Genomic DNA, 26,459 nt, shown 5'->3' with positions numbered 1-26,459 from the left:
GTGGCTCACTGCAACGATCTAGCAGAATTCTTTTACCAAAAAGTACATCAAATCTATGTATTATTTACAGATGCCAACCCAGACTCCTCTGCCCATGTACGGACATTGCCGTCAGAAGATGTCTATCTGCCCTCAGTCACTTTGGAGCAGTTTCCTTTATTAGATCAGGAGACCCTTGAACTGATGATGCGTCAGGTAAAGTCAGGCTCCCCATGTGACACAGCCCCCCCCCCCGGACACACTGGTCTCAGTAATCCATGTTGTTCTTCCCATCATTATGAACTTACTTAACGCTTCACTGTCCTCCGGTATAGTTCCGTCCACCTGGAAACAAGCCATGGTGAGCGCACTTTTAAAGAAACCTAACACAGACCCCAGCAACTTAAACAACTACCGCCCTATCTCTTTGATTCCTTGGGTGAGTAAAATCCTTGAGAAACATATTAATATACACTTAACGAACTTTCTAGAGAGTAACCAACTGCTTGATGCCACCCAGACGGGATTCCGCCCCAAACACAGGATGGAGACCGCTTTACTAACAGTCACTGAGGAAGCTAGAAGGATTATGGATCGAGGGGGATCAGTGGCAGTGGTCCTCCTCGATCTGAGCGCAGCATTCGACACAGTCAACCATAACACGCTATTGTGTCGCCTTCTTGGCTTGGGAATATCAGGGACGGCAATAATCTGGCTCAAATCTTTTTTGAGCAACAGGACCTTTCAGGTCTTTGAGGGAGATACTGTTTCTTCCAGTAAACCCCTGAGCTGCGGGGAACAGCAGGGCTCATCATTGAGCCCTACGCTATTTAATGTTTATATGAGACCACTGGCCGAGGTCGTCCGTTCATATGATATAAAGATCATTACATATGCGGCCGATATGCAGCTAGTGGTCTCACTCGCGCAGGAAAACGGCCAGTCAGCACAGAGTGGTTAGATGAACTGTCTGGAGGAAGTAAAAAGTTGGATGACAACATCTTGTCTCAAGCTTAACGGAGACAAAACTGGGCTGATGCTCCTTGGTCCTCCTGCCTTACTTACTATTGACTCTTTATGGCCCCCCAGCCTGGGCACGCCACCTACACCCAAAGACAATATAAAAAGTCTGGGTGTATGGCTGGATAAGTCTTTGACCTTTGACACCCAGGCAACCAAGCTATCTGCGACTTGCTTTGGTCTTCTCAGGCTTCTGAGAAAAGTTCTTCCACTTCTACCCGGGGAAGCCAAACAGATAGTCATTCAGGGCCTGATCCAGTCTCGCCTGGACTTTAATAATGCCCTGTACCTAGGTGCACCTGATTATACACTGTGGAAACTGCAGATTATTCAGAACTGCGCTGCACGTACGCTGCTTCAGTTGCCCCGCAGGATGTCAGCAAAACCCAGGCTCAGGGGCCTACATTGGCTCCCGGTTAGGGAAAGAATTCACTTCAAAGCAATGTGCATTTCCCACCAAGCCTATTGGCAGATGGGCCCGGTGATCAGCCATGCGCTGATCACTCCGTACCACCCTAGTAAACAGCTTCGCTCAAGTCAAGCCTTTCTGGCTACAGTCCCCCGAATCAGGCGAACTAGAGCAGGTAGCAGGTCGTTTTCGTACAACGCGGCCAAGCTATGGAATTCGCTTCCGCCCCAACTTAGGGCTAACCCTAATTTGCTTTCTTTTCGTAGGCAACTCAAAACTTTTCTTTTTAATATACACAACTAATTCTCTGTGATGACTGTGTCTGGCAGGTATCACCATTTCTTTATAGCGCTTGGACGCCCCAGGGCAGCAATCGCGCTTTACAAATCCTCTTTTCATTTAATTTCATTTCAAGTTACTTACCTTTGGTAACGATATATCTGTAAGAAACCGTAGTTAGTGTTAGATTCCTTACCTTAGAATATCCCCAGGCGTCAGACTGGTGTTATGTGGGAATCTAGGACCCTAGTGTAATTTTTCCCGATTCATGCCCATATATAGGTATAAACCATCCAGTCCTTATATAGGCATAAAGAATCATTGCCTTATTTAGTTATAGCCTGCGCAGCCCTAATACGGCATGGCTACTTCCATCAAACTCCGAGAATCCACATTGATTTTGTGGTAAAACCAGCATTCAGCAGTTAGGAACCTCCCCCTGCTTGAATACTAATTTATCCAAGAAATCCGGGAGTTTTCAAGGAACTAAGGCACTAGTGACGATATTATGTCCAATCTTACGTCAGACTCAGCACCTTCAGGGGTATAAATATGCCACATGTGCCCAGTCAAACACACGGTGGTTCCGGAGCAGATCGACTAACTACTTGCCCGACGCCCTGCTGCTGCAATTGCTGAAGGAAGCCGACCCTCCAACTGACGCACTGAAAAGACGCTGTCTTTTCTCCTGCAGAGAAATCCAGCTCCAGTGTTTCCAGGCTACCCTTGCAGGTTCCTGGGAGATCGAGTCCCGAGAGAGAGATACCAGCCCTCTATCATTCTAAAACCAAGGTACGGAGCTGATTAGACCCGTAGAGAATTCTTGAACAGATTCTTGGCAGAGAAATACTAAAATCTAAACTACTCCTCACATATTCCTCCCTTGTACTAGGCTTAGGTTAGGTACACCGGAGTAGGCGTATATTAGAAGCACCAGTTGAGTACTTTTAGCCCTTATTTTATCATTGTATGTATTTTATGCATTCTATGTATTTTATGTATATGGCTTAGAAACCATATAATGCTTTTACATTACTATTTTATAATACTATTCGTATTATATGCATTGTACTTCTTAACTAGCATTTCAATTGTAGCAGTGCATTTCTTATGCTTAAGAAATAAGACTGTTCAATAAATACTTTTATTGAAAACGCCGTCTCTCTATTTCTAAGCAACTCTGGTGAAACGAAGCATGCACCTCTGACTAAGTGAAATAGCCATCTATTGTTTCCGCGACTCTAGGGATACGTTTCATTCTGGGGAAACAAAGTTGTCATGTTATATGGTTGTCAGAGACTAATCCCTTCTTGTTTATTCAAGAAAGTTTCTAGTGACCTCTGAGCTAGCTGGCACTCATAATTAAGTCTAATATATTCGTCAGAGACCTAGTAGACCTCCGTCCTACGTCTAAGCTGCAGGGTATATTATTCCAATGCGCAGAGCCTATTGGGAATATAGGAACTACACTACACTGGATCTGGAAAGTTTTCATCAGCAGTACTCCTGCGCGTCGGTAGGCGTCATCTGCAGCCCCGCATCCGTCGTCGGCGTCGTGATCGCTGGGATGACGTTGTCGGAGTACTTAGACGCCGCCTTCGCGCGCTGACGTCAGTTCTGTACATGGCTTTCCGCGCCAGGAACGCACAGCCATGATAGAAACAGACACTGGTGCCATGAAACTAGGGCCCTGTAAGGGATGTCCTTAACCCTAGATATCGGTTCGCAGAACGGGGAGGATGGGTGAGCAGTAAGGAATCTAACACTAACTACTGTTTCTTACAGATATATCGTTACCGAAGGTAAGTAACTTGTGCATCTGAAAGAAACAGGTTAGTGCTAGATTCCTTACCTTAGAATAGATACCCCAGCAATACCAACCCTGGTGGTGGGTCTGCGAACCAAGATCACACCAGAAAGTCCTGGAGAACGGACTGGCCGAAAAAGCTATCTCTCCGGACTTGGCTGTCCAGACAGTAGTGCAGAGCAAACGGGTGCAGCGAGGCCCACGTAGCTGCCTGACAGAGGTCCTGCAAGGGGACTCCCCGACCCAGGGCAGTAGTAGCTGCCGTGGCCCGAGGGGAATGGGCGCGCAGCCCAACAGGAGGCTCCTTTTTTGCAAACCTTGATGCACAAGACAACCCACCGAGAGATGGTCCGCTTGTGCCCCGCCCGTACCTTCTTAGCGCCCACGTAAACAACGAAGAGCTGGTCGTCCACCCAGGACTGGTGTGTGCGATCTGGATAGAAGGAAAGCGCACCTTTTGGGTCCAGACGGAGGAGCCTCTCTTCCTCCTTCGAGGGATGCGGAGGTGGAAAGAAGGTAGACAAGGTGATGGACTGCCCGATGTGAAAGGCTGTGACCACCTTGGGCAGGAAAGAAGGACGAGTCCTCAGAACAACCTTGTCCAGATGGACGGAGAGGAAAGGAGGTTTAGAAGATAGAGCCTAGAGCTCACTCACTCTCCTGGCAGAGGTGATGTCAACCAGGAATGCAGTTTTAAGAGTCAGAAGACAAAGAGGACAGTTATGAAGTGGCTCAAAGGGAGCGCACATCAGGTACGTCAGAACATTCAAGTCCCACTGAGGCATCACGAAGGGAACAGGAGGAAACATGTGAGTGATGCCTTTCAAGAATCTATTTACAACAGGGGACTTAAAAAGAGAAGGCTGATCAGGAAGCCTTAAAAAGGCTGAAATGGCCGAGAGGTAGCCTTTGATAGTGCCCAGAGCAGAGCCTTGCTGGGCAAGAGAAAGAAGGAAGAGGAGAACCTCTGAAAGGGGGGCAGAGAGTGGATCCACAGCCTTTGCTGTGCACCATGCCACAAATTTGTTCCACCTGCAGGCGTATATCGTTTTTGTGGAGGGATACCTGGCTGCCAGAATCACATCACAGACTTCAGGAGGCAAGTCAAATGGCCTTAACTGTCGCAGCTCAATCTCCATACATGTAGGTGGAGACTGTACAGGTTCGGGTGGAGGACCGGCCCCTGCTGCTGCGACAGAAGGTCCTCCTGAAGAGGCAGACGAATCGGGGGATCGACTGACATGCTGAGTAGCTCGGGATACCAGTATCTTCATGCCCAGTCCGGAGCCACAAGGATGACTTGGGCCCGGTCTCGCCTGATCTTCTTCAGCACTCTGGGCAGAAGTGGTATAGGCGGAAAGGCGTACAACAGACGGCAGCTTCTCTGGCGACGAAAAGCGTCGCCGAGCGAGTGCTGCCTTGGAAATTCCAACTCGCAACACTGATGACATTGCGCATTCTCTTCGGTGGCGAATAGATCTAACCAAGGCTCTCCCCACTGCTGAAAGAGACCTTGCGCCACGCCCGAGTTCAGACGCCGTTCGTGATCCATCATGCAGCGGCGGCTGAGTTTGTCCGCCCTGGCGTTCTGGGATCCTGCCCTGCCCGGTGTTGAACCACCAGGGTGACGCCCCGGTGTTCCAGCCATTGCCAGAGGCGCAGAGCCTCCTGACAAAGGGTCCACGACCCCACCCCGCCCAGTTTGTTGCAGTACCACATGGTGGTGGTGTTTTCGTGAACACCTGCACTACACTTCTCCGGACAGAGGGAAGGAATGCCTTCAGTGCAAGACGGATCGCCAGCAGCTCCAGAAGGTTGATATGGAGCCGGGACTCCGCCGGAGACCAGAGGCCTCTGATCTCCCCCTCTCCCATGTAGCCCCCCATTCCAGGAGGGACGCATCTGTCACCACTACGTGCTCCGGTTGGGGTAGGGAGAGGGATTTGCCGGTGACCCAATCGCAGTTCGTGAGCCACCACTGCAACCGACTCGCAGTGCCCTCCGAGATCAGGACGTGGTCGGACAGGTTGCCCTGAAGCTTCAGGTCCCACTGCAGAGCCCGCATCCGCCACCTGGCGTGGTGCACCACAAGGATGCAGGAGGCCATCAGCTTCAGGAGCAGCAGCGTCAACCTGAGCGAAACTCGGGATAAAGGCTGAAAGATGGTAATCAGAGCCTGAATATCCCAAACCTGCTGTTCGGGGGGGATAAACCCGAAACTGCGCCAAGTCCAGAACCGCTCCGATGAAAAGGACCTTCTGAGAGGGGCACAGGTGTGACTTTGGCACGTTGATGGAGAACCCCAGCGAGTGCAGGAGGTCGGCTGTAGTCTGGAGGTGGGAGACGATTGTTTGGGGCAAGCCCGCCTTCAACAACCAATCGTCAAGATAGGGGAAGACTGAAACCCCTGATCTGCGCAGATGAGCTGTGACCACCGCCTTCACTTTCGTGAACACCCGAGAGGCGCTGGTAAGGCCGATGGGGAGCATGGTAAACTGAAAGTGCTCGTGGCCTACCGTGAACCGCAGGTAGCGCCGGTGGGCCGGCAGGACAGGGATGTGGAAATATGCGTCCTGCAAGTCCAACGCCACCATCCAGTCTCCCGGGTCCAGGGCAGCTAGGACCTGAGTTAAAGTCAGCATCTTGAACTTCTCCTTCTGGAGGATGCCGTTGACGCTCCGTAGGTCCAAGATAGGACGTAGGCCTCCTTTGGCCTTCTTGGGGACCAGAAAGATGTGGGAATAGCAACCACGTCCTACTTCTGGCCCAGGAAAGCGCTCGATGGCCCCCTTGGCCAAGAGGGCCGTAACTTCCTCCTGTAGAAGTTACAAGTGATCCCCGATATGCGGTGGTGCTGCGGTGGCATGGCTGGAGGGGTCGTCTCGAAGGGGAGGGAATAGCCCCTTCGGACGATTTGCAGCACCCACCTGTCCGACGTGATGGTACGCCAGTGGGGGAGGTGATGGCGAACCCTGCCCCCCACTGGCGTAGAATGGGCCTGAAATGTCGGACTAGGAATGCTTAGAGGCAGATGCTGCTGGGGCGGATGTGGACTGACCCTGCCGTTGTCCCCCGGTACCGCCACAGCGGTAACCAAGTCTGCGACCGCGTTGAGACTGGTTCTGCGGCCTGTGGCTGGATGGACATGTGGGGGCGCCCCTTCCTTGGCCACGAAAGGGGCCAATAGCGGAAGGTTGCTGGCGTTGGCTTAGGCCCAAGGACTTGGCCCTAGCCCTGGAGTCCTTAAAACGCTCTAGCGCACTATCCGCTTTGTCGCCAAAGAGGCGACGGCCATCGAAGGGCATGTCCATGAGCGTGGCCTGGACATTCCCCGAGAAGGTGGCAGACCTCAGCCAGGCGTGGCGGCGAACTGCCACCGTCGTGGCAATCGCTCTGCTCAGCGAGTCCATGGTGTCAAGTCCACATCAAATAGAGTATTGCGTTGCATCCCGCCCCTCCGCCAGGGCTTGGGCAAGCCGTGTCCGGGCCTCCTCCGGACACTGTGGCAGCACCTCCGCATCCCACAGAGAGTTGGTGTAACGGCCCAAAAGGCAGGCGGTGTTGACAGACCACAGCCCCAAACTCAGAGAGGAGAACAGTTTCTTCCCAATCTGATCATACCTTTTGGATTCCCAATCCGGAGGAGCGGTCGGGAATGTGGTCTGGGACGTAGAGGCCTGAATTATCAGGCTCTCAGGGGTGGGGTGAACGGACAGAAAGCAGGGGTCACTCGGAGCCGGGCGGTGGCGTCTGACCATGTTCCGATCCACAGGGAAGCCTGTAGAGGGCTTGGATCAGATGCCCATCAGAACGTGGGTGAGGACGTCGTTAAACGGCAGTAGAGGCTCCGAGGAGCTTTCCTGCGGTTTGAGCACCTCAGTGAGGAGGTTAGTCCTCACGGCCGCGACAGGGAGCACAAGAGCAAAGCCTTGGCCGCACTGTTCAACACCACATTATAAGTTGCACCCTCCTCCGAAGCCACGGAGGGAGGAGAGATGAATCCAGTGTCAGGCGAAGTGTCTAGACCACTGGCCTCCCCCAGCTCATCTGCCCAGTCCTGGCTTAACTGGCACTGCTGTGCCAGAGGGTCCTCAGAACCCTCCCAGTCCTCCTCGTCATCCATCTCCTGGAAAACAGGCAAAAATGATGGAGCCGGGTTGTAGGTGAATTGGTCACCCATCGGCGTCGGAGACGGCGCCGCTCCGGCGTTGCACCCGGACCGGGGCTGGTGTTGTCCGAAGACAGGACCGGGAGCGACACCCTCGGGGTCGGCACCAGCGGAGAAGTTGTGAGGTCAACTGGCGACGACCCGGATCTAGGCCTGGATCCTGCGGGGCCCTGTGGCCGAAGCACCCAACGGCGCCGGGGTCGGAGCCGCCGGCCCTCGCAAGGACTCTCAGTCAGACCCCCGAAGGCACCCCGACGGGTTCCGACGGAGGGAAGTGAATCCTCATGACCACGAGGAAGTCACGTATCTCCTTCGGGTGTTTAGAGCTTGACGCGGTGGCTGTGGCACTGGCGGAGCAGCGCGGGCGGTGTCGCCCGAACCCCCGGCTGCATCGCGCGAGCGTCGGGGGGAGTCAGAAGAGCGATGACACCTCTTCTACCTCTTTTTCGAATGCCTCGACTTTTGGGAGGACGTGGAGCCAGACGAGTGGTGGTGGCTCAACGAGTGGTGATGACTGCGGCTCTGCGCCTGGTCCCTCGACTTCCTCCTCGACCGGGACCTCGAGCGGCGCAGAGCCGACTACCGGAGCTCGAGCAACTTACGGGACCGCTCCTGTCTAGCCTTCGAGGTCAAGGCCCGGCAGTCGGGGCACAACTTGTCATCGTGGTCGGCCCGAGGCAAAAAAGGCACCGACGGTGGGAGTCTATCACCCACATCAGGCGGTGACAGGCGTCGCAAGGTTTAAAACTAGGCAACCCTAGCGGCACCGCAAGTCGAAATCGACTCGAAAAGTGATCAAAAGAGATCAAAAAAGTTAGTAAAAAATGAGTAGAGTACTGCTCTTCCCGGATCTGCGCTTGCTGGCGTGGAAAAAAGAAGAACTGACGTCAACGCGCGAGGGCGGCGTCTAAGTACTCCGACGACGTCATCCCGGCGAACACGACCCCAACGACGGACGCGGAGCCGCAGACGACGCCTACCGACGCACAGGGGTACTGCTGAAGAAAACTTTCCGGATCCAGTCTGACGCCTGGGGATATTCTAAGATAAGGAATCTAACACTAACCTGTTTCTTTCAGATGACTGGGTTACGCCTTAACCTGTTCAAACCCACAGTGGTGCCTCCTTCATGCCTCCAGGGAATGCTTCGACTGGCAGACATCCATGCTCATATGAAGATTATCCTTTAAATACCTTGGTATTGGGGTGGCGTTTCTCCCGGAGTTGACATGGTCCCTTAACGTCGGTCCACTTCTCCAACGCACTAAAGATGACTTACGTTGATGTCAAAAACTCCCTGTTAACCCTCTCAGGAGAGTTGCCCTCTTCAAAATGATGGTCCTCCCCAGCCTCTTATATGTCCTCCAAAATCTTCCGATCCATCTCCCTCGCAGCTGATTTTGCAATCTAGATGGGGTGGTTACCAACTGCCTTTGGGGGGGCTCAACAGCGTCTCTAGCTCTCACAACTTGCCAACGAACCACGTACGAGGGAGGAAAGGGCATGACAAATCCCTTTTTATTCTATCTCGCCCCTCGCCTCCTGATAATCCATGATTAGCTTAACAGTGGATGGTGGGATCCAGCAGATTGACTTGAACTGGGACGTCTTGGATTCTCCCAGGCCCAAGCAATGCTGTACGGAGCCCCATTCCCTCAGGCCCTACCAGTAGTTACTTGCACGGCTTTCCTAACATGGCGATCTGTATTGAGGCACATCCACTGGGACAACAGCCTCACACTACAAACTCCACAATGGCACGGCACCTGGCTGCAGAAAGTAGGGACTCTGACAGGCTTTCAAACGTGGGACCTAATAGGCATCACCTACTTAGGAGACGTTTGGAAGGGAGAACATTTGTCCTCCTTTCAGGACTTACAACGCACATACTCCTTACGCTCCACACAATTCTTTAAATATCTCTAATTGCGTCACACCCTTGCCACTCACATCCCCAACCCAGTGCCATTTCCCGAATTCAGCCCGTTGGAGGCCAAAATTCTCATGGGAGACCTAGGGAAGGGAGGGATATCTCAAATATACCGATCCCTGATAAACAATACTCCATCCATGCTAGACCCTCTTAGAACCAGATGGGAAAGATGGTTGGGCCCTCTAGAGGACGAAGTTTGGAGGGAAGCTCTCATGGCCCCCAGAACTCTCACTATATCTGCCGGACTTCACCGTATACAGATATACTATCTTCACTGTGCTTATCTTACACCAGCACGACTGTACAGCCCCGCAATGTCCACGCTGTGAAGATGAACCAGACGAGTTCTTCCATATGGTCTGGTCCTGCGCGGTCATATCTAAATACCGGGCGTCAATCACATCGGAATTAAGTGACATATTGGGGTGGGAGGTTCCCCTTAGTCCGCTTGCTCTTCTTCTGGGGGTGATGGAGGGAATGGACGCCTCCTGAGCCGACAAGTTGTTTCTAGGAACAGCCATGTTGATTGCTAAAAGTGACATTGCAGTGGCCTGGAAAGACTCAAAGTCTCCTTCTATTTCCTAATGGCGGAGGGGAGTTGATTTGTGTGCTGTCCAAGAAAAAGCGGTTAACGAGGCAAGAGGGTGCCCGACCAAATTTGAGCGAGTATGGGGTAAATGGACAGGACCATTGGACTGATTACTCTTAGCGCTAAGAGCATGCCCTTTTCTATTTATCTTTTTAAGCCTACTGTTGGGGAGATAATATTTGGATATGCAATGAAATGTTATATGTGTCACAGTGATACGAATGTTACTACAGTTACCTTGTTTTTACAAAATGCCAACAAAATTGGATATAAAGAAAAATAACAAGGTTTAGGCATTGCAAGAGGTTTACCTTGTTAAGTCAAAATGACAGCTTAAAACTGCACATACAGGTTGCTCTGGCAGGCCTTAGACATGTTTAAAGGGCTACTAAAAGGTGTGGCACAATAAGTAGTTCAGACCCAATAGTAGCATTTAATTTACAGGTTCTGAGTACATGTAGTACCACGGTACTAGGGACTTACAAGTAAATTAAACGTGCCAATTGGCTGTAAATCAATGTTACCATGTTTTAGGAAGTGTTAGCACTGGTTAGCAGCGGTTAAGTGCACAGAGTCCTAAGGTCAACAAAACCAAGAGCAAAAATGGAGTAGTGAGGCAAAAAATTTGACGGAAGCCAACCTAAAGCTGACAGAACTTACACTCACCTATAATCAAATTTAACTTGCAAGGTGCAGCAATCGGATTAGGGCCTCCCTTTGTTGATTACATTACCACTTCTCACTCCAATGAGTGCGCTTTCTTACTCATCCAAACACAGTAATTCTACAGCATCAAGCAGTGTTCAACAAAGCTCCTTAATGAATAAATTCAACAGTCTTTTAGAATAGAGAGAAATCGACTGGCACACAGGGAAAAACTGACAAGCATGCCATTGCTGCAATATAAGATCTGCTATTTACACTTGCACAGGTTTGTTGGTAGGTTGCAAGATTCAACCGCATTACCACATGCACAACAAGCATTTGCAATGCAATAGGTCTCGCATTAGGGAAGTTTGAGCTATGGGGATTGTAAATGACACATTTTTTGTTTATGTGTTGGTTTTGAAAATAGCTAAATTAATAGCTTTGTCATTTACAATGCCAATAGTTATAACTTTCGCAAATGTGACACCTATAGCATTTGTAATGCAATAAGTGTTGTATTTACGTGAATTAGATGTATTGATATTACAAATAACAATGGCTTTTATTTTTTTTATAATTAATACTTAAATAAAAGTTATTGTAATTTATAATGGCAATAGCTTAAACTTTTGTAAATAACCTTTGTGAAGATTATGTTCAGTGTATTTTATTGTGACAAAAATCCAAGAACAGAAGTGAAAAATTAACATCTTTTTGTGACATTTGTAATAAAGCTTGAAACATTGAGAGAACATATTTGAACCAGTTGTTGTTGAATGGTTGCACAGATTGATGCTGTGGGGGCGCGGAGTGACGTTGTGGTGGCGACGAGTGATGCTGTGGCGTTCAGTGATGCTGTGGTAGCGCATAGTGATGTTGTGGTGCCCCTGAGTGATGCTGTGGTGGCCCTGAGTGATGCTGTGGTGGTGCTGAGTGATAATGTGGTGGTGCTGAGTGATAATGTGGTGGTGCTGAGTGGTGCTGTGGTGGTGCTGAGTGATGCTGTGGTAGTGCTGAGTGATACTTTGGTGATGCTGAGTGGTGCTGTGTTGGTGCTGAGTGATAATGTGTTGGTGCTTAGTGATAATGTGGTGGTGCTGAGTGATGCTGAGTGATGCTGGTGTAGCGGTGAATGATGATGTGGTGATGCTGAGTGGTGCTGTGGTGGCGCTGAGTGATGCTGGGGTGGTGCTGAGTGGTGCTGTGGTGCTGCTGAGTGGTGCTGGGGTGGTGCTGAGTGATGCTGTGGTGGTGCTGAGTGATGCTGTGGTGGTGCTGAGTGATGCTGTGGTGGTGCTGAGTGATGCTGTGGTGGTGCTGAGTGGTGCTAAGTGATGCTGTGGTGATGCTGAGTGGTGCTGTGGTGGTGCTGAATGATAATATGGTGGTGCTGAGTGATAATGTGGTGGTGCTGAGTGGTGCTGTGGTGGTACTGAGTGGTGCTGTGGTGGTGCTGAGTGATGCTGTGGTGGTGCTGTGTGGTGATGTGGTGGTGCTGAGTGATACTGTGGTGATGCTGAGTGATAATGTGGTGGTGCGGAGTGATGCTGGGGTAGCGCTGAGTGATGATGTGGTGATGCTGAGTGGTGGTGTTGTGGTGCTGAGTGATGCTGGGGTGACGCTGAGTGATGCTGTGGTGGTGCTGAGTGGTGCTGTTGTGGTGCAGAGTGGTGCTGTTGTGGTGCAGAGTGGTGCTCTGGTGGTGCTGAGTGATGCTGGGGTGGCGCTGAGTGATGCTGAGTGATGCTGTGGTGGTGCTGAGTGATGCTGTGGTGGTGCTGAGTGGTGCTGTGGTTGTGCGGAGTCGTGCTGTGGTGGTGCCGAGTGATGCTGTGGTGGTGCTGAGTGATGCTGTGGTGGTGCTGAGTGATAATGTGGTGGTGCAGAATGATAATATGGTGGTGCTGAGTGGTGCTGTGGTGGTGCTGAGTGGTGCTGTGGTGGTGCTGAGTGATGCTGTGGTGCTGCTGAGTGGTGCTGTGGTGGTGCTGAGTGATAATGTGGTGGTGCTGTGGTGGTGCTGAGTGGTGCTGTGGTGGTACTGAGTGGTGCTGTGGTGGTGCTGAGTGATGCTGTGGTGGTGCTGTGTGGTGATGTGGTGGTGCTGAGTGATACTGTGGTGATGCTGAGTGATAATGTGGTGGTGCGGAGTGATGCTGGGGTAGCGCTGAGTGATGATGTGGTGATGCTGAGTGGTGGTGTTGTGGTGCTGAGTGATGCTGGGGTGACGCTGAGTGATGCTGTGGTGGTGCTGAGTGGTGCTGTTGTGGTGCAGAGTGGTGCTCTGGTGGTGCTGAGTGATGCTGGGGTGGCGCTGAGTGATGCTGAGTGATGCTGTGGTGGTGCTGAGTGATGCTGTGGTGGTGCTGAGTGGTGCTGTGGTTGTGCTGAGTGGTGCCGAGTGATGCTGTGGTGGTGCTGAGTGATGCTGTGGTGGTGCTGAGTGATAATGTGGTGGTGCAGAATGATAATATGGTGGTGCTGAGTGGTGCTGTGGTGGTGCTGAGTGGTGCTGTGGTGGTGCTGAGTGATGCTGTGGTGCTGCTGAGTGGTGCTGTGGTGGTGCTGAGTGATAATGTGGTGGGTAATTAATAAAACCACTTATGCATAGCTGGGAGCTGCTTTATTGTAAGCAACAGACATGCTACATGCGCTGCACAACGAGTGTTTGCTTATGGTTTGAAAGGCATGTGGGGCCCCGTTTTTTAAAGGTTAAATGACACACTTTAAAGGCAACATTAGATCCCAAGTGGCAGGCACGCTGTATGCGCTGCAGAACGAGTGTTTGCATATGGGTTGACAGGTGTGTGGGGCCCCGTTTTTAAAAGCTACATTTGATGCTTTAAAGACAGCATCGGATCCCAAGTGGCAGTCGCGCTGTATGCACTGAACAACGAGTGTCTGCTTACAGGTTTAAAGGAGTGTGGGGCTCTAGATTTTTTTAGATAAATTCCACACGTTTAAAAATCCCTCATAACCTCTGCAATATTTTGTTTAAGCTGTAACAGTATTTTTTTTAACTATACAGTTAAACCACAAATAGCTGTATAATACTATATACCAAGCATACACAATTATTAAAAGACATAGGAAAATAAGGCCTACATTTATCGCACAATACATCTTTAACGCAACATTTATAACAAAGTACCAGATGCAGCTAACCTCTGCAACAGGTTTGTAAACAAACGGCGAGAAAAGTGATAAAACCCACGCCCCAGCTCCACTTCTAAAGAGAACACAATTAATTTTATGGTGGACCAAAAGCATAATATAAAACTTATGCTTATCTCCAGGAAGCGCAATAAAGATGTGCGTCTGTGCTCAAGAAAGCATGCCATGCAAGCTACTTTGCATTACGTATCACATGTGCAAAACGCACAGGGCAAAGGAGTACACTATTATATAGCATATACTTGTTTTCTACATTTATATGTTTTCTTTTTTATTAATTATCACGCACACGGACTGCTTATTTTAAACTAAATAGTCCTATTGCAGAGCTCTTCGCTAGCAGTACTACGGATTTTACTTGTAAATATAAAAAGCTCTTATGCGTAAAACATCAGTCTCTGCTGTAAAAATAAACAGATCACCGTGGCGTGTTCGCAATGCACAGCCATAGCTCTACTTAAAATGTATGTTATACCACAGGGTGTAGACATATGTTGTCGGGATGCCAAACATTTTTAAACACAATTGCAGGAGGTGAAAATACTATAGTTTAAATAACCAACCGGTGTGCAGCACCAATAGAGCCCGCGTTTCCCAGAGAGCCGAACCGGTTCCTCAGTTGCATGGCAGCGGTTTAAACTACATTTATGCTAAATCAGAAGGGATGTGGCGGCAACGATACCAAATCCAGTTTTAGCTACCTCTGTGCGCGTAGCTTTGTATCTGTGCACATCATACACAGTACAAAAAAGACATCATTCCGTGCTAACAAAACAAATATGTTTTAGGTAATGTAAATAGTGCTGATAAAAAGCACGGTTACAACTACGGGTGAAATTGGCAATAAGTAAACCTGCATAAAGACGCACACCGTTTAACAGTTAAAAACCTTACATTTTAAAGTGCAAATCTGTAATATACCATAGCTAGGAATGTAATAAACGTAAGTGCTGTTTGTTAGTTAGCTCCGTATATTACCTCACACATAAATGTTTAGCGCTGCTTGAATTGTAAAAATAACTCCTGTGCCTGCCCACTAAAATATGCTTGTTCTTAAAAAAAACATGCGATCCCAAGCAGCAGCTGCGCTGAATACGTGACACAACGAGTGTCTGCTTACACATTTAAAAGCGAGTAAGGCACTCGTCTTTCTTTTTTTTACCAAAAAGTCTATAAAACATCGGGATTGCTAACAAAATATCACACGGAGTAGCGCTGCACATTAATAATAATTTCGAGCACTTTGCTATTTAGATTGTAACAGCGCAGCCTCCTCGATCCTTTTCAATTAGCATCAGCTACAATAGTTATATTCAGGGGGTACAACACGTTTAAAAGCATATTGTCCTCAAAAAAACTCCTGATCCCAAGCAGCAAACATGCGAAATACGTCCGACACAGGTTACAAAGCATATAGAGCCCTCCTCTTTCTATAACTAAATTGCTTGTTTTTAAAAAAAACACATGATCCCAAGCAGCAGCCGCGCTGAATACGTGACACAACGAGTGTCTGCTTACAGATTTAAAGGCGAGTAAGACGTGTAAGGCTATAAAACATCGGGACAGCTAACAAAACCTCACGTGCTTAAACAAACAAGAACATCGCCAAAAGAAACAAGACGGAGGGAAGAGAGGGGAGGGGGAAGGAGAAATGCGACACGGCGGGAAGGGGCAGGCAGGATGACTCAGGGGAGGGGGCGGAGCGGGGCAGAGTGGCATGTGGGTGTGAAGAAGCCGGGCCTTTGAAGTGAAGCTAAGCTTCACTTCAAAGGTGTCGGAGGAATGCGGGCGGCTGTGCACGCGCTTTTAAGCTCAATGCACATGCGCATTGAGCTTAAAAGTCACGGGCACTGCAAGGAATCGCCACGATTCCTTGCAAGTTAGATAAAGAGTCGATGAGCCCCTATAGTCTCGCTTGCTCGATGCGCATGCGCATCGACAGGCGAGACCTAAAAACTAGCAGACAGCAGTCTGGACACAAACACCGAAAAGCGCAAATGTGACAGGTAAGTCAGTATTGTGCGGCATAACAACTGTAATACAGTATTCTGCAATGGTTCCTCTATTCACTTTCCAGTTCCTCTCTTGTGTGCAAAAAAGGTATAGATTATGTTTTAAGCAAGAACAGAGCTGTACATAGTTCATCCAGATTGTGGTTAAGTGAGCTGGGCTTATGGTCTGCAATAGGGTCGAGTGAAGGAGATTATGCATGCTGCTTGGGCATAGAATTCAGTAGGTATATTATTCCAATAGGGTAAGAAGACCCTTTGGCACCGTTGTGACATGAGGAAGAAAACAGGTCAGTATAACATTTGCGGAAAAAACTAAAAAGACATTGATGAATGCCACTCCTCTGCCCATCATTAGAGGTGTCTGCCAGTGTGGATGCCCCTGATAACCTCTTCAAGGAGCAAAACAGTGTTTAGCATTTGTACCGAGACAATGGTGCTAATCGCAATCATAACATTCTTGCTGGCAAAAAATTATTTCACAGATAAATTTATTATTGCCTTTAAAAAGCCATAACAAGCAAATGCTGTTTTCACACAGGCTAATAATTACTGCATTATAACAATCAGATTGAACAAAATGGAAACCACAGGAATGATAATACTAATGAGAGAGTAAGATGTTGGGAGAAGTCCCTAGTTGCAGTTGGAAGCAATGCATTACTTTCACTGTTTATCTAATGTGGTTTAAACAGCAGTTATAAAACCCCTGGTAATGTTGGTAATCACTTACAGTTAAAAGCACATGGGTTAAAGTCACAGTGGGCTTTCTGCTGCAACCACCATTCCAATTAGCACACCATGGATAAAGATCTGAAAAACAGAACGCATCTTCATCAGTACGTATTACATTTGTAGAAACAATGGACTTTATTTTGCATGCTGTATTAAGCACCTTTTACACGTGAAACAGGCAGGTCATACAATGTGTGTTGGATATATTGTGCAGCTTTAAAAGCCACTGTCGCAGTGGGAACTTTCTAAGTTTTGAAAATACGTTGTGGGGTTCAGGGAGTCAATTTTCCGTTAAATGTCAAATAAAATGTACCCGTGATTCTAGCACTCCACTAGGAGTCCTTAGGAAATGCATAATAAAATCACTGCCCATTTAGGGTGATTTTCCCTCTTATTTACCTGCGTCTTAGAATAAAAAATTAGATTTATCAAAACCACAGAAAATTCTTTAATAGTCTATTCTTCTAAATTAAAACGGACAGGACTTCGATTTGGACCTGCAGCAACCTCAGAATTCATAAAAGGCAAAATGTACAGGTGCAGGAACATTTGTTGAGATACATCTCTTTTGTATTTTAAAACATTTAACTAGAAAACGTGCCAAAAGGGAAATATTTTCTTTTAAATATATATTTAATCTACTAAATTAAGTATAATTCAATACATTTGCCTGTAGCAAACACTGCCATGTTATATTTTTGAAAGAAAAAAGGAGGAAATTGTGCCCTTGCGTCTATCCAGGAAACCAAAACTAGTGGAAAACTCTCCCTCGCCATTTAAGAATCTTCGAGATAGCACTATCCCATTATGTCTAGCAGAGAGGCAGTTAAATCATGAAGGACTGGAAAAAATAATTAAGAAATTACCTGATCTGAACTGTGCTCCTCAAACTCTCGGACGTTGTTGGGACTTTTAAGAATTAAAAAAAAATATTTGCGAAGAACCAGGATTACGTGCTAGTAACGTTTTATTTGTTTTCATTACATTCTCTCCGGTATTCATAACAAGTGAACTAGAATAGTGAGCTAAATATAGCCTTAGAAGATAGGGTCGGACTGGCCTACAGGGCAAACTGGAAATTTTTGAGTTGCTGATCTGCGTGTTGGCTGGTTTTTGGGCTGTGAGTGGGTCTGTTTTATGGTCTAGTAGTCTGTTTTTAGGTCTCACCTGAGCCAGTGCATGCCCTTCTCTGGCGAGACATTTAGTGAGTAAGCTTTCAAAAGTCCTACCAGGGTGGCATAGAGTGTGCGGTTACGCACACAAGCGCGCGCGCCTCGCTCCGCCTCTCCGTCTTGCTTGCTTTAGGCTTTGACGCGCCTCCCCCTTCCCCACCACAGAGCGCGTCTCGCGGCCGCGCGTCTCAGGTCACGCTTCTGGCTGCTTCCGATCTAAGAGACATACTCTGTTTTCCTTGTTGACTGAGAGTGCTCGCGGCCACGCGTCTCTGGTCACGTTTTCCTTGTTGACTTAGAGTGGAAGGCAGTGTTGCTACGTCACGGCCCCCGCAGAAGTGACCGACCCTTTCTTAGGACAGGTGAATGTTGCACATATGTGGATTTTTTATAATGCTCCTAAAAGATATACAGCTCAATGCCTTTTCAGATGGAATTATGTGTGGCAATGTTCTTCTTTGAAACTTTCTGATTCTGAAAAATGTATTTAATTTTTTACGTTGAAAAAGTGGCTTCAACAGGGTTCTGGTGCCCAATCCCATCCTCCGTAGTAACAGACAGTGTTTGTGATGTCAGCGCCCATTTATTCCCCATCGGTCTTGCCCTCCTTGCCACCGTGTCTGTCTGTCTGTCTGTCTGCCACGTCCCCTTCCAGCAGGTGCTGTCTGTGAAGTGCTCTTAAACGGAAGCTGTCATCTGGCGTCCTTTCCAGGGGCACACTCCTGAGGAAGGAGGATGAATGGACAGTTCATCCTCTCCCCCTCATGTCTCCAGAGTCCAGATGCAGCTGTCACCATTAGCGACGGCTCCCACCAAGAGTATCCCTGCTCTCAGTGCACTGCTCTTTCAGCTCTCGAAGGAGGGGGAGGGCTGTCCCTGGGCCCGCGTCCTCTCTACTACACTAATTCACTGCCCGCATTGCTAGGCACCAGAAGGCTGTGCTTGGATCGGGTGTGAGTGCAAACAGTGGGCCCAATGCTCTCCTTCTTAACTTTGGGGCAGCGTGTCCACGATCACACAATTCAAAGGTTAAGTGTTTCCGAGATTTGAGAGAATTGTTAATGGAAAATATATCAGAAAGCCACATGAAAAGGTACATTGTTAATAAGGAACAATAATATCATGAGTTTTATATAGCTCTTTATAATGGCCAACTCATGTTTTTCACTACCCTATGTTATATTACTGTTGCCCAATTCATGGTTCTCAATTCACCCACCTCAGATGAATGGAGACGGGAGTCTGACTTGCCAAGCTTCGAAACTCATAACCTCAAAAAACTGCATTTCTTAGAAGCAAGCATGAGCAGGTATTACACAAAAGAAATTAAAATGGTTTTTAATTCTTCAACAAATCATTGTGCGAATTCCCGGCAGAATAACACTGCTACTGGGCCGTTTGCTTCCTGCATATCGTGATTCTTGCCCATCTGATTCCTGCTTGCACTTTATTTGTATTTATTTATTTTTTAAATTATTCCAGTGTTGCCCCAACAGCATCACACAGCTTCCAGACAGGTTGCTTCTATTGCTTTGCACAACACTGTGCATAATGTTTTTCTACTTACCCTTCTAAAATGTTAATTCACTATATTGGAGAAGCGTGGCTCAATGGTTAGAGCGGCAGACCCTCATGCAGAGGTCTGGCCTGGGACCAGGGTTCAATTCCCACCTTGGCGGCTCTTGGACACAATCTCCCCGGACCTGATAATTCTTGCCTCGGTGCCTAGTCTAATCATGAGTCCCACTCTGTGACTCTGGGCAATAGCTTGCTTAATCTCCACAACGGCTACAGCAGCGCTTGGATGCCTGGCATCACCTTGGGGGTGCCCAGGAGTGGACATTTCACAGAAAAGCCAGGAAGGGTTCCACAGCGGTATGAATACAGCGCAACGAGACCTCAGGGTAGAAGGCGCTATATAAATACAAACACACACAGTTACACATATTGGAATGGTGCAGAAAAGTTTCAAAGAATATGTCACAACTGCCACTGCATCAAGCGGCAGACACGCACAGAAGGTCAACAATTTTCCAATGCTTTTTTATTATTAAATAGCATTGTGGGATGGCCACCCAGGTGTGCGCATACATGATCCTATGTTGTGACTTACCAGTGCCAATTTGTATTTAATTTATTTTCTAATGCCAATACAAACACGCTCTTGCAGAGCTAACAGCTTTTAAAGGTGAGTACTACAATTGTTGTTTATATTGTGCAACATGCTGCTTCATTCTTTGCTTCTAACAATTTCCAGGCAACAATAAAAATGTCAAGATACCTCTAGTAATTAATGATCCTCAGGTGTATCATTCCATTTTCTTTGAAGTAATTCCATTAAAATGTTCGAGGGACTATTTTGCCAGTGAAAAGTACACTCTGCCATCACAGGATCATATTAATTTTTTTTTCTTGTATATGCAAACAATAAGAAACCAATCCTTTTTTGGCAAATTGTCTGTCTTTAATGTGCTAAACTGCATTGCATTTGTAAATGTCGGTGATTAGATGCATCATTACATCAATCCTTTTACTCATTTATCCAGGCATGTATCCATCCATCTTTTCAATCACCCGCAATCCACCATTTCACTCACACATCTATCCATCCATCCATCCATTTACCTTTCACTCATCCATCCACCCTTTCACTCAGCCTTCCATCCATTCACTCATCCACCTGTCCACCCTTTCATCCAGCCATCCATCTGTCCTCCCTTTTACTCATTCATTCAATCTTTCACTCATCCATCCATCTATTATACATTTATCAACCCATTCAACACGTCCATCCATCCAGCCTTTCACCCATACATCCAGCTACTCTTTCACTCATCATCCAACCTTTCATTCATTAATCCATCCAATCCACACCACATAATTCAACACTAAACCACATAATTCAACTCAACATAATTACACTACACGCCACATACATCCATTCCACACCACAGAAGTCTGCATCATGCCACACAATTCAGAAATCCACCACATAATTGAGTCATCGAGCATAGCCAATAGGTCTCACCTCTGGGACCTTTTAAGTGTTTAGTCATGCAACAGTTGATGTTGTTGCACCAGGGATATTGTGCTGCATAACTAAATACTTATAAACTCCCAAAAGCGAGCCCTATTGGCTATGCCAATGCTTGATTATGGTTGATTTCCATATTTCCACAAACATTTCATGCAGCAAACACAAATGCATGCAGTCTCTCATACCTCACAAAGCACCTATACAGCATATGTTTACACGTTCAAAACAGCTCTGATTTGGGTATGTAGGACACTTTTTTGGCTGTCTTTTTCACTAATGTGGCCACATTCAGGGGCCGATTAGGATGGCGGTTTTTCCGCATCCTCCGGGCCGGCGGAAGTGTCCGCCGGCCTGGAGGATGCGGAAAAACCGCGGCGGAGACTCCAAAGACCCACCGCCAAATTAGGATGGCTGGTGGGTCTGGAATTCCGTCCGCCGCTTTTCCGCCGCGGTCGGCTTCCGACCGCGGCGGAAAAGCTATAACATGGTAGGCGGTGTCTATGAGACACCGTCCGCCATATCATGATGTGTGTGTAAATATGCTTTTCCACGGCGGCATTGCCGCCATGGAAAAGCATACGGACCTTCACTTCGGGGGCCCGTTGCGGGCCCCCTGGGTGAAGGGGTGGTGGTGGGTGCACATGGGGGGTACCTATGGTACCCCCCTGCATTTGCATGCACAATGCAGCAGGCACCGCGCGGTGCCTGCCGCTTTGTGCACGCAAATGCTGTGCATGCATTTTTTACATTGGGGCGGGTGCAGCTTGAAGCTGCACCCGCCGCAATGTTAGAGATAGAGGATGTGACCGCCACCCTGGCGGTCACATCCTAATCAGATCGGAGGGAACGCCGCAGCCCATGCGGACGTTCCCTCCTCCTCAGGGGTCGCGGACGGACTCAAGTCCGTCCGCGATCCTAATCGACCCCATTGTTTGGTACCAAGCCTATTTTCTGCCCCAGTCCGACCTTCTTAGAAGGAAGCATGTCCAGGAAAAACAAAAAAGGCACTTCCAAAATGTTGCGAGAAGGGGAAGCCTAAACCAATATGTTATCTGCTGTAGGGACAGAATACCATTAGTAAAGGCTAGTTAACATATAGATTGATCTCATTATGGCAGGTCTACAAATGACTGGTTTAGGACTATTCCTCACCAGAGCAACTGTGGCCCTCCGTACACCAGGAGAGGACCAGCAGTTGCTTGTAGCATGAACAGGTCACTACCTTCTGTAATTCCCTTGCTGGTGGAAACTCTATCCAACTACGGATTGCACACCTTGTGAATAGCCCTAGGAGCCAGACTGGATCTGAAATTTTTTCCTAGCAATTCCCTTTGCGCGTCAGTAGGTGGCTCCATGTGACTGGCTCAGGTCTCATCCTAGATGCGAAGTTGAGGCCTCTACATAACAGCGAACTCTACATACTGATGTCAGTTTCTTCCTGATCTCTGTCTGTGCTGGATGCAGAGTAATTGGAAATCAAATCATACCAGGGTGCCGATCTCTAAACTGGAATCTTATTAACACGGACGGAATGTGCCCGTACCACAGAATGGGGGAGAAAATGGGCTCGGTAAGGAATCTTGAGTTAAGAGTATTCACCAGAAAGAACGTTATCATAGGGAAGCAACTTTTCCTCCTGATGAATACTTCTTTAAATTCAAATTCCTCACCTTGTGGATAAATACACAAACCGTCCCTCCCCAAGTGGTGAATCTGTGGAATGACCCTGATCAGGAAATCCTGCAGGACACATCAGGCAAAATGCCACCTCCAGCTGGACCTGGCTATGCAGGCAGTAGTGCTTTGTGAACATGTGAACTGACGCCCACGTAGCTGCCTGGCAGATGCCCAATACTGGCACACTGCATGACAGTGCAGTGGTTTGCTCAGGTAAAATGAGATTGAAGACCTTTTGAAGACAGTTCTTAGCCAAACCAAAACAGATCTAAATTCTTAAGACAATCGATCAGGGGGTGGTTTTCTTTTGCACAGCTCTATTCTTTTTTGCCCAGAGAAACACAAAAAGAGTTGCTCAGGAAACCACCCTTTCTGGAGATTATCAAAGCCTTAGAACGTAAGGATCACCTGCACACATCCCTCCGCATTAAAAGGCTTCTTGTTGAATTGTGGGGCCAACTGCGCTTGTACCACACCAATAAAGCGGAGAGACTCTTACTCGCTTTTAACAAAAAGTCTATACAGGGGGAGATAAGGTTGGAGCATGTTTGGCACAACGTCTCCGTGCACAGACCTCGAGAGCCTACATTGCTAAACTTAACCGCATGCGTGCGGCCGTTTTTCCCGCTGTATGCGGCATTTTCCGAATTACCGCGTTACATGACGAGCTCAGCTCGTCATCAGCACACGGTAGGTTGCTACATCTTTTTAATAGCTTTACAGATCTCTCTGGTCTTACTCCAACGGTGTCTGAAGCTGAGGTTGTACTTATCCCTAAGTCAGGGAAAGACCATTCCCTGCCTCCGTCATATTGCCCTATTGCTTTTTTAAATAAAGACGCCAAGATCTACACCAAAAATCTAGCAAACCACCTGGAACCTCATCTTCCGGCTCTTATTGATAATAATCAGGTGTGATTCATCCGCCAGCGACAAGAGGCTGATAATATACGGCCGATAGCCCACCTGGTGGAGAAAGCATGCTATAGAAACAGCCCTGCCTGTCTGGTGTCCCTTGACGCCGAGAAAGCTTTCGATCGAGTGGACTGGGGTTTCCTCAGGGAGGTTTTGCAGAGGGTGGGAATGGGCTCAGTGATGATGTCTAAACTAATGGCACCCTATGCGGGGCCTACCACTCTTATTCGCTTCACCGGGCGTCTCACTGGATGTATGTCACTACAATGCGGGTTTTAAGAACGCAAGTCGTTACAACGACTTGCGCTGTAAGGGGTGGATAGTGGAATAGTTTAATTTTCTATTCCAACTCCAGCCCACGTTGACAGTAGGGAAGGTGTTGGAATAGAAAATTAAACTATTCCTTTGCCAACAGCGCCCTCCAGCGCAAGTCGTTGAAACGACTTGCGTTGTAAAAACAGCGTAGTAATGGCAGCGCGTGGTAATGCCCGCGTTGTAAAGGCTGTTCCCCGTCTCACTGACCCTATCTCCCGCCATCGTGGCACCAGGCTGGGATGCCCCTTATCTCCGTTATTGTTCGCCTTGGTGGTGGAACCTCTGGCCATCGCCATACGCTACAACCAGAATGTACGGGGTATCCCTATGGGGGGTTTCGAACATAAAGCTTCTCTCTTTGCTGATGACCTCCTCCTTTCACTTTCCTCCCCCTCTACCTCCCTCCCTGCGGTAGCTACTGTCCTGCAGTCTTTCGAGGTAGTGTCAGGATACCGTATTCATTTTACCAAGTCCCATGCCCTTAATCAGACTGAAGAGGTCCAGGACCTGTAGGAGCTGATTCCAATACAGTGGAAGGACAAATCGATTAGATACTTGGGGCTAGATCTTACTCCTATGCTCTCGACAGGGACTTCGGCCAACTGGCCCAGATATAGACACGCTATCCGGGAGGAATTACATAGATGGAAGAGCCTTCCTCTTTTATGGCTTGGTCGCATCAACACCATTAAAATGTCTTAGCTCCCTAAGATATTATATCTTTTTCCGTTCCTCCTCACTGCAATACCACAAACTGATATTCTGGCCCTACAATGGGATTTCACCAAATGTATATGGGGGAACTACAGACCACACTTCTCCAACAGGATTTTGATGCTGCCGCAGAATCAGGGAGGACTGATGTGTCCTAATCTTTTGGAATACTGTTGTGCTTGCGATCTCCGGTACATATAGGAGTGGGTGGTTCGCAAGAGCGAAAAACATTAGTTTCATTTAGATCGGGCTGTCTCCTGTAGACCATTATGGGACTTTTCCTGGCTCCCGCGCAGGGCTCAACCTCACAGTGCGTACATAGCTACCCCTATAAAGACAGTCTTGGAGATCTGGAATATGCTACCGATACCCCGAGGCCTGACTACATTCCCCTCCCCAAACACGCCTATAGCCCGGAACCCTCTGTTTCCTCCCGCCATACAGCCACAGGCATTTCTTGCTTGAACTGATGGTGAAAGCTGAGTCATTCAGGATCTTTTTTCAGGGTGACAGATTCCTTACGTTTGATCAATGCAGACAGGCTTTTCGCCTTACGGAAGGGGCACAACTGCAATAATACCAGTTGTGTCACTGGCTCCATTCCCAGACTTTCACTCAAGGGGCCACTAGACAACTTACTGCTTTTGAATCTCTGGTGGCCTAATTTGAGGGCTCAAAGGGTTTGATCTCTCATACATATTCCGTACTGCAGCACACCCAGAGCCCTATACCCCATGGATATCAAACACGGTGTGCTTCAGATTTGGCAGAGGATATACCGCCAGAAGGCTGGGACTGAATATGGCGGGATATACTGAAAATATATCAGAGTACGCTGCAGTGCGAATCACCGTATAAGAAAATGATGAGATGGTATCACGCCCCGACGCACTTGCACCAAATATTTCCAAATTTCCCCCCGACCTGCTGTAGGTGCCAGGGAGATAGAAGAGACTTTATTCATATCTGGTGGTCATGCCCACATCTCACAATGTTTTGGAAGGAGGTCCTCAGCCACACCAAGGAGAAAGTGGGGTTTCCTATCCCTTCTGCACCATTGGTTACCCCACTAGGCATTAAGCCTTTAACACTGACTGCAATGACACACATGGACTGGCGCTTCAATTTACATTTGCTAGGGGCAGCTAGACAGTCCATTGCTTTATGTTGGAAGAAACCACACCCTCCCCCCATTCCACCTGGTTCCTACTTTTGTGGAATGTTCTAGCCCTTGAATTACTCACTGCTCGCATTAACCACACAGATGCCAAATTCACTGGAATCTGGAAGCCCCTTATACACCACTTTACCATGACTAGACACTCCAGACTGGTCCCACCTTCCTGCGCGTTCTACAACTGTTTGAGGACTCGCTCGAACCATACTCCAGGGGCCGGAAATTAGAATCCCCAGAGGGGTCCACTTAGGCTGGAGGGCTGCCTCTATTCCCTCCCGATGACTTTGACATTCTTATGGAGGCTGTATCCCCTCAGCTCGTCCTCTCCTTCCTCCCTTCTTCTTTGAGAGTTTTTTTAGTTTTTTCTCCTTTCTTCCTTTTTCTTCTCTAAGTTCCATATGCACAACACTGTTGCCAGCTCCTCGCTGCCTTCATAGTTTAAAGGGTCCCAAGAGCACAGCATAACATGTCTATTTTGATTCGTCCCACATGGCTAGAAACTAAAGTTGTCATTGCTTTAGCAACGGGAGAACCCCATACATTAACGGAGATACTCCGGGCTTCTTTACAGCGTTTTTAGCTCCTTGCAGGAATGTGCACTCTCCAAAGATAACTTGGGATAGGGGGGATACTACCACCTGTCCCTTTCTACCTTCCTAAAGTTCCATGAGACCAATCCAGTGAAGTATGAGATGGGAATGAT

The 26,459-nt window shown here is 48.1% G+C and overlaps 1 protein-coding gene across 3 annotated transcripts in view; it reads right to left on the bottom strand.

Annotated features, from left to right (window-relative positions):
* The window catches only part of LOC144753122 (uncharacterized), a 390,145-nt gene that overhangs the window by 187,675 nt on the left and 176,011 nt on the right, over positions 1 to 26,459 (bottom strand). For all 3 annotated transcript variants that reach the window (XR_013594206.1, XR_013594207.1, XM_078640905.1), the window contains exon 2: positions 16,749 to 16,828. Coding sequence is in view for 1 of the 3 variants with exons in the window: in XM_078640905.1 (XP_078497031.1) it covers positions 16,749 to 16,828 (80 nt within the window). In the remaining 2 variants the exon portion in view is untranslated. The remainder of the gene's footprint in view (positions 1 to 16,748; positions 16,829 to 26,459) is intronic.

The sequence above is a fragment of the Lissotriton helveticus genome, chromosome 5_1 (genome assembly GCF_964261635.1).
Source record: "Lissotriton helveticus chromosome 5_1, aLisHel1.1, whole genome shotgun sequence".
NCBI lineage: Eukaryota > Metazoa > Chordata > Amphibia > Caudata > Salamandridae > Lissotriton > Lissotriton helveticus.
The sequence above is the reverse complement of the archived record's forward strand: the minus strand, read 5'-3'. Positions and strand labels throughout refer to the sequence as shown.